Raw genomic sequence first — 8,319 nt, 5'->3', positions numbered from 1 at the left:
CTAAACACGATTCACGGCATTTAAACTGATAGGAATTGACGGTCCTGGATGTATCCACTCAACAGGTTTAGTCTCAAAAAGAGTCCCCCACTATCACAATAATCTATTTGGCTTGGATTGATATTTTTTTTATTATCATTATAGATTTGAAAGGCCTGAGCCCATCACTTTGGATGTTCAGTTCATCTACCTAGCGTGGCTCCTGTCACTTTGTGCATCCACTCCTCGCTTGGAGCCTTGACTTGTGAACCTTTCACTATCTCGAGGCTTTGTCCTTTTCAAACCACACCTCTTCAACAGCAGAAACAGAATCTGACAGGCCAATATGCATAGCCTTTGTCCTCTCTAGCCCTCCCTCAGCCCCCTGCTCCTGGAAAATCCTGCCAGCAGAGCAGATATTTGATCCGTCATAGAAGCGATAATGTTACACCATCCAGATGTTCAGCTCACCGGACTGAGGGCTCAGGTTACAGATAGTCAGGGCTGCTCTAGCCTCATTCCCACCCCACTCTCCCACCCCCAAGAATCAGGATGAGCGACCCACATGGCCAACTGAGATGGAGTACACAGAACCTGCAGGGGTTTGGGGGCTCACTGAAATGACCCCATTAGAGTCTTCAAACCAGTGACCTAGAAGGTATATATTCTCAAAGCCCTCTAGAGCCTTTCAGAATGCATGATGCCCTCCCCCAGTCCTCAAACACCTTTATCTCCTTGCCCACTAGGACCCACTTCCTTTCCTTGTCAGTAGTTTAAAGACAGTCTAGGAGGAGCCTAGAAAACATTTGACAAGAGAAACAGAACAAATGGTGATTAAGGTGGCTAGAATTTCCAGGCCACCAGAATGCGTACCTGATTTCTTCCCCAAGTAAATTGGGGCTGCACTTTGCTGCTTAGGGGTGTTGGGAAAGGAAGGTTACGAATTCAACATTAAAAAAAAAAAAAAAAGTTTCTTTCCCGTTTCCAGAATAAGGTGATGCCTAAGAGACATACTATTGGGGAAGGGGCGGTAATGAAGGGCCACACTGTGTCCACAGAAATATAGCAAAGCCCTCACCCTTTCTTATTTGAAAGACCCCCTGCCCCTTGTCCAGGGAGTTAGTGAAAACTGCGCACATGACTGTAAAACTTGTGCTAGTCACTGCAGGTAATTCGATACCAAGACCAAAACCAGGCTGTCACAAACTGTATTTAGCCCAGCCTAACCTGAGGACTTAAGGGCTCCTTTAGCAGGACCGTGGGAGATGCTGGCTTGTGTAAGTGGTGGCAGCCCTGGTCAGAAAAATGGCACGGAGAATGGTCAGCACACGCTGACACTCTCCTCCCCGGAAGGAGTGGCCACATGCAGACACTGGGCTCCTGTTCCAGACGGGAATTCCTAGGGCAGAACTGGAGGGGCCACCCCTCTCACATCGCAGTCAGGGGGACTGAGGCCTAGAGAGGAGAGGTCATCCCAGGGATGACTTCTCCCCTCATCATGAAGCCACCTCCCATCTTCAACGGTCAGGGCTGCAAGGGGTCCTTCCGAGGTCACCCAACACCCATAGGTGGCTGATGAGGACAGCACAGATCCCGGAATTCCCCAAGGCACGGGGAACAGGATGGGCAGCCTTTCAAACAGCTCTCAATCCACAGAAATGCCAAGAAACCTCATCCTCCAAGGGCAGCGGTTTCCAGACTTTTGTATTTTTAGCAGCAGAAGCCATCCTTCAAACAAAACCTTATGCAAAACCTCAGGCTACAAAACAGACAGAGGGGCCGCTCTCCTAAGCGAAGCCTGGACCAGGCCCCAAGCTCCCCTTTCTGCACCCACGACTCCTTCCACAGGGCCCTCGGTGGAGCTCGGTCTAAAACCCCAGCCTTGGGGGCCTGGTCACCCCGAAGCTGAAGCAGCCAGACAGAGTGAGCTCTTACTTAAGACCCCTGGAGAGCGTGGCTGGTCTCTGAGACCTGGACAACCTCGTTCTCCACCAGGGCCTGGCCTCCGTCCCCATGGAGCTGTCTCATGCGCAGGTTGATAGAGCCATAGGTCTTCCTGGAGCCCCTGCCTGGGACAAAGGCGGGCCGGCGGTACAGCTCGCCCTTGCACAGGGAGACCGTCAGCAGCACAGACAAGAGCATGCCGCCCACTGTGAGCAGCCCCAAGCCTGCGATGATGCACTTGTCCAAGTGCGAGCCCAGGCGTGCATAGTACATCTCCAGCCGTTCCATCTCCCGCGCTGACACTGTGTCCGGGTTCACGCGAGCCTCGCGGGGGATGGCATACGCAGTCACTACCAGGAGGATCCCGCTCACCAGGAAAACCAGAGCAGAGACGAAGCCGTAATCCACAGGGCGGCTCACAGGCTCCAGGCCTGGCCCCTCTTCTGAATGCAGGGACGTGTCATCTCTCTGGGGTCGGGGCTGCAAGGGGCCAAGGCCCCCAGGAGGGCTGGGGGAGCGGCCTGGTCTGGCATCCCCAGGGTCCTGGAAATGGGTCTCGTGTTCCTCTGAAGAGAAGCAGGCATTCTCCACACCCTCCCTGGGTGAGGCTGCTGGACCCAGAGATGCAGGTCTCCTTGGGGCCTGGGGACCATTGCTCAGTGTCTTCAGTTCCAGACCAGGGGGAGATGCCATTGGGAAGGCGGACCCCAGCTCATCCCTTGGCCCCTTGGTAGCTAGAAGAGAAAACAGAAGAGTGGAATTTAGCAAGCCTCTACTACTGACAGCCTGCGGGCCCCAGACATCACACAAGGCCTGCTACTAGGCATGTGGGTTTTGGGCAATGCCCGTATCCTCTCTGGGCCTCAGCTTCCCTGTTTATTGAATGATAGCAATAGTACTACTTCCTACTTAAAAGGGCTGATGTGAGGGTTGAGATAATCCACTAAAGTCCTCAGAATAGTAAATTCTCAGTAAGTACTGGCAATGAGCTATTACTATGATGGAGGGAATTTAAATAGGGTAGATATCAGGTTCTAATCCCAGCATCACCACTTGAGCTTGGGCAAGTGAGGTGATCTTTCCAGACTCAATTTTGTGATCTGCTAAGTGGGAATAAGCAAAAGTGCTTCCCTCATAGGGTTGATGTGAGGATTCTGTTTCATAAAATAAGGTATGTAAGGCCCCCACCAGTTCAATTAATGGACACTGTTGTGATGAAATGAGGATATCTGGGGGCAGGGGAAGGGGAGATGAAGGTGGTTGTAAGAACAAAGAGGAGAAAGTTAGGGTAGCTTCTAGGAGTTGGTAGCATTTGAGCCAAATCTCAGAGGATAAGTGGGAAATCCCCCAGCAGCAAGACGGGACAAGGGCATTTTGGAGAGGAAGAGGGGTTGCCTTGGAGGTCAGCTGGGACTAGCTTTCTAAATTTTCTGAAAACCAAGCCAAGGAGCCAGGGAGGCAAGGCGTTGGGCTGGGAGGGTTAACATCCCCCTGGGTTTCGGAAAGCTCTCTCTGGCTGCTGCATGGAGGACAGTCAGGATGGGAAGGAGGACAGTTGGAGGCCAGGGGTCCAGAGAGGAACCCAGTAGAGTAGGGGAAGCATAGAGGCTGAGAAGGCAAAGAGGAAGGAAGAGCATATTTGAGAGCCATGACTGAGGTCAAGGCCAAATGCCTTTATATAAATAGAGATGGGAGGACCTGGATGAGGGTGGCAGAAGGGGAGCTGGGAAAGGACAGGGAAGTGGGCTCTCTGCTCACAGAACAGACATCCCACCCAAGTACCTGAGCACCTGCCCACACAGACAGACAGCACACGTGCCAAAGGAAACCAGCTTACAGCCCATGGGCCATGTTTGGCTCATAGGAGTTTTGCTTTTTCATGTTTCTGGTCTGGTGTTTTTTTGTTTTTTGTTTTTTGTTTTTTGTTTTTTTTTTGTGAAGCAGTTGCCAATATATAAAAAGCAAAAGATTCTACACTTCAAACCTTAGATGCCTGGCTTCTCTTGCAAAATGGATGAACCTGACGACCCTAGCCCTCTTTCCCTCACAGCCACACAGCGGGAGCTGATGATGGAGTCTCCCTCCAGCAGCTCTGGTGTGCCCCCAGCAGGCCCCCCTGGCATGTAAAACTCCTGACCACCATGTGCCCAGGCACACCCACACCCTGTGGGTACAGACATCCCAGACCCAAGTCCACACACAGCACAGAGACCCCCAGATGCAGATTGCCTTACATGCCCTACGGTGTCTACACACACATACACAGGATTCTAGACCTTTCTCTGCTTCCCTGTGCCCGAGTTTATTCTCCAAAGTTCCCTGGTTCAGTGTGTGTGTATGCGGGAAAGAGAGAGGATATGAGCAAATGAATGAAGTGAAAATGAATGAAATGAATGAATGAATGAAATTTAAAGAGCCTCTGCGGGAAGGCACGTTTTTCGATCTTTCTGATCTTCCATCCAACATGGACTTGCATCAGACACCTCCTCTTAGCACACACAGGGCCTTTCATCTGAGTACAAAGCCTGTTTCCACTTACAACCCATCTCGATCACCACGTCCCTTCTGCCTGAGTTCCAATTTTAAAAATGTTTACTGAGCACCTACACTCTCTACTGGGCCCTACTGTGGACACTTCACTCGGGAGTATCTTGTGTAACCCTCACGAGCCCCATGAGCAGGTGTTACTATCTCCATTTTACAAAATGTAGCCAAGATCCTATGGCATACATGTGGGGGTCAGGAGTTGAATACAGGTTCCCCAAGAATTGTTATCACCTAAAAGCCTAAAAACCCACACACTCTCATGCCAGTGGCATCATCTGGCCATCCTTCCCTGGTCTTCCAGGCCACACTTGTAGACTCTCTACTTTATACTACTGTTGAGCAGCAACCATGAGCAGCTTGAGGTCAGGGATACATCTGGGTCCACAGCCCCCTGCACAAGGCTTGGAACACAGCCAGTTCTCAGGAATGGTTTCACAACCTGCTCAGGCAGACAATCCTTCCCATACAACAGGATGGGGAGTCCTATTCCCGGACAGGCTCTGGCCAAACTGCTCCCACTTTCCAGTAAACCAAGAGGAGAGGTGTGTTCATTGGCTTTTCTTTTTTTTTTTACTTTTGGCACCAAACGCATTTTCCTGAGTGCCCAGCCAGTAACAGGGACTGGCAGTGACCACTCCTGCCCAGTTGGTGTCCAGAAGTGGTCCCCTACCTAGATCTTCAGCATCTTCTCTAGAACTCAGCCCCTGGAGGAGCCCAGGAACTCTCTTCCCAGACCAGCATATTGATGCCTCCATATCCCAGAAGAAACCCAGGACACTCAGATTCTTGGAGTAGGGCTCTTTCACCTGGCAGGAAGCCAAAACTTTTTCCTTAGGATGCCAGCAGAGTTAGGAAGAGAGTGGAGGAAAAGAAGATTCCTTCTTACACAGAGTTGCTATGTCTCTGACACACAGGTTCAGAGATACCTACCAGTTACAAGGGCATGCCCAATTACTCAAAACATAAGCAGAAACACAAGCTGACAATGATGCTGGTTGTCCACTGCTCACACCCCACAGCTGTACCAGTTACACTCCAATGTCATTTGCAGTCCAACAGGACCTGAAAGGTAGACCTTGGTCCCACACTCAGACCCCCAGGGGCCTTTTCCATATGCAGCATCCACAGACACTGGAAGGCACACAATATAACCAGAGATCCATACACCACATTGGTATCCACTCCCCAAGAAAGGACAAAGCTGGTCACACACACACAAACACACACACACGCGCTCCCCAAGAAATGATAGAGTTGGTCACACACACACACACACACACACACAGAGTTCACTACTCTCAGGACTGCTAAGATCCACCAAGATCCGCCCAAGTCCAGCACCTCGCGCAGTGGCGTGCACTAACACGCGGGGAAAACAGACGTACAGCGGGCGTGGGTAAGCTTCACAAAACCCAGTCGACAGACACACGCACGAGTTGTACACAAAGCCTCGGGCGCTCAGATACGTCCACGCTGTGATACCCAAAGTTCCGAGCAGAAAGCTCCAGCACCCCGGCTGCCCGCTGTACCCACGCGCCCGCCATCCCGCAGCTCACACCCCCCTGCTCCTGCCCTTGACCACAAAAGCCGTTGGGCCGGGCCAGGCCGGACCGGGCCGAGCGGCGCCGGGAGCCAGGCGGCCAGGCGGCCCAGGGAGGCCGGAATCTGCGAGGACCCGCGTGCGCCCAGGTTCCCTCGCAGCGTGTCCTTCGGCCCGGCCGCGAGGTCAGGCTAGCTCTCCTCGGCCGCCCCTCTCCGCCTCGGGTCCTCGGCCTCCCGCTGCCCGCAGCAGTTCCCTCTTGGCGTGCCTACCTGTGCCGATCCTCCCTCCTCACCTCCCCACCTCCCCACGCGGGAGGCAAGGGCGCCGAGCCGCCTCCGGGCAACCGGGAGGGCGCGTCCTCCCCGGGCGCCCGCCCGCCTTCTTCCAGCAGCCGGTGTTGGTGCTGCGGCGCAGCTCAGGGGGAGAGCGGGCCCGGCCGCCGCCTCCTCTTCTCGCCCTCGGCCCCCGCCCCCTTCCTAGCCGGGCCCGGCGCGGAGCCGCGGCCGAGGCGCACGTACCTGCTCGCGCCTCGCGGGGCCGTACGGCGGCGGCTGGGACCGCCAGGGAGGCTCCGGGGAGGGAGGCACGGGGAAGGGGCGGGAGCCGGGGATCGCCGAGCGCCGCGGCTCGAGCTCCGCCCGCGGCCGGCGAGGGCGCCGGGAGTCAGCTCCGGGAGGCACTGGGAGGCGGGTAACAGACTGGGGCGAGGGTGGGGGGACGCGGCTCCATCCTCCTCCGCTTCCCCTTGGGGCAGGTCTGGTTTCCCAGCACCTGGGTACCCAGAACCGAAGCCTCCAGCCGGCCCGGGCGCAGGGGCGGGGCGCGGGGTGGGTGCTGAAGAAGACCCCTCCCTCGGCCGCTGGCCTCGCCCCTCGGCTGGGGAGTCCCTACTGCGCCGGGTCCCCACGCTTACTCCGCTTCTCAGCCCCTCCCACACTCAGCCCGCTGGAGGGACTCGAGGTCCTCTCCGAGGTCCTTAGGGCGGGATGCTCTTCTCCGGCGCGTGCGGCTCCGTGACTCGAGGGCGCCACCTGAAGGCGGAAAGAAAGCTTCTGATGAACCAACCCCTGTAGTGCCCCCTCCCCTGGGAAGCCCACCCGGCAACCCCACAGGCTCCCTCGCCCCAGGGGCCCTTCCAGCTGTGTTCTCTTGGCCTGCATTATTGTCCTTATCTCTGGGAGTTGTGCTTTTCACTGAGTGCCAGCCTCCTTCCTCAGACTGGCAGGTCCTGGAGGCCAGGGCCCCAGACCGACGCTCCCAGAGCCCAGCGTGGCAGTGGGTGGACAGGTGGTAGTGGGACATCTTCCACCGTTTCTTTCCTTCTGGGGCTCAGACTAAGGTGAATTAAATTTCACTTCACTTCAATTAAGTGAAATGCCTAGTGCACTAAAGTTAAGGAGACACTCCCTCTTTGGGAGCCCAGGCCAAGCCCAGAGAAGAGTTGGAGCTGAAGATCACCGGCTTACTGGAAGTCTCTGTGACCAGCTCACTCTGGTGGCCTCAGGTGGAATCCTCCCACCTCTCTGAGCCTCCATGTTCGCCTCTGCCAATGGGATCATGAAAATGCAGACTCCAGGAGCTTTGGAGGGGTCAGCAGAGGTAAACCGTCCAGAAGTAGAGGCACGGTCCTATGTCCTCAGCCGCATCATGGTAGAGCTGGACCTGTCCTGCTCCAAAGGCCTGTGCCATCCTTGACAAGTAGGACAGCAGAGGTGGCCCCAGAAGCCAGGTGCCCAGGCCTTTAAAGCTAGGATGATGGAGACCTGGGCAGGACTTCCAGTGCTGGGAGGAGTGGGAGGGCTTCAGTCTCTTCCTGCCTTCCAGAGGCCTGGCCTATTGTTGTTTAGTTGCTCAGTCAAATCCGACTCTTCGCGACCCCAAGGACGGTAGCTTTGGGATTTTCCAGGCAAGAATACCTGAGTGGTTGCTATTCCCTTCTCCAGGGAATCTTCCTGACCCAGGGATTGAACATGGGTTTCCTGCATTGCAGGCAGATTCTTTACCATCTGAGCCACCAGAAAAGGCCAATTGTTGGGAGACTTCAGAAGAGAGCTGTCTGTGGCACTAGGCTCCCAAGGGAATCCCAGCTCCACCACTCTTGTGTGAAGGGGGCCCTCTTGGAGCTATTTCCTCATCTGTGTAATGGACTCAGTAAGGGTAATGGGATTAGATGACATATTCCCTATAAAACATCCCACCATGTCCGACTCGATGGACATGAGTTTGAGCAAGCTCCGAAAATTGGTGATGGACAGGGAAGCCCGGCATGCTGCAATCCATGGGGTCGCAAAGAATCAAGCATGACT

The 8,319-nt window shown here is 54.9% G+C and overlaps 1 protein-coding gene across 2 annotated transcripts; it reads right to left on the bottom strand.

The window, feature by feature from the left end:
* Positions 1 to 1,666: 1,666 nt before the first annotated feature.
* On the bottom strand, positions 1,667 to 6,952 carry TMEM74B (transmembrane protein 74B). Of its 2 annotated transcripts, none has more exons than XM_069548903.1 (2): positions 6,532 to 6,952; positions 1,667 to 2,657 (listed from the first exon to the last, which is right to left on the bottom strand). In XM_069548903.1, the coding sequence occupies exon 2, from the start codon at positions 2,614 to 2,616 to the stop codon at positions 1,915 to 1,917; it is 702 nt and encodes a 233-aa protein (XP_069405004.1). In that variant the 5' UTR covers positions 2,617 to 2,657; positions 6,532 to 6,952; the 3' UTR covers positions 1,667 to 1,914. The 2 variants fall into 2 exon arrangements, with proteins under 2 accessions (XP_069405004.1, XP_069405005.1); XM_069548904.1 differs by having other exon boundaries at positions 6,283 to 6,546.
* Positions 6,953 to 8,319: the final 1,367 nt, after the last annotated feature.

This window comes from Ovis canadensis, chromosome 13 (genome assembly GCF_042477335.2).
Source record: "Ovis canadensis isolate MfBH-ARS-UI-01 breed Bighorn chromosome 13, ARS-UI_OviCan_v2, whole genome shotgun sequence".
Lineage (NCBI taxonomy): Eukaryota > Metazoa > Chordata > Mammalia > Artiodactyla > Bovidae > Ovis > Ovis canadensis.
Note: the sequence above shows the minus strand (reverse complement) of the source record. Positions and strands in the feature narration are given on the sequence as shown.

What these genes read in the sequence shown, in the direction of transcription:
- TMEM74B (XM_069548903.1), bottom strand. Translation starts at nt 2,616, where the DNA reads ATGGCATCTCCCCCTGGTCTGGAACTGAAGACACTGAGCAATGGTCCC.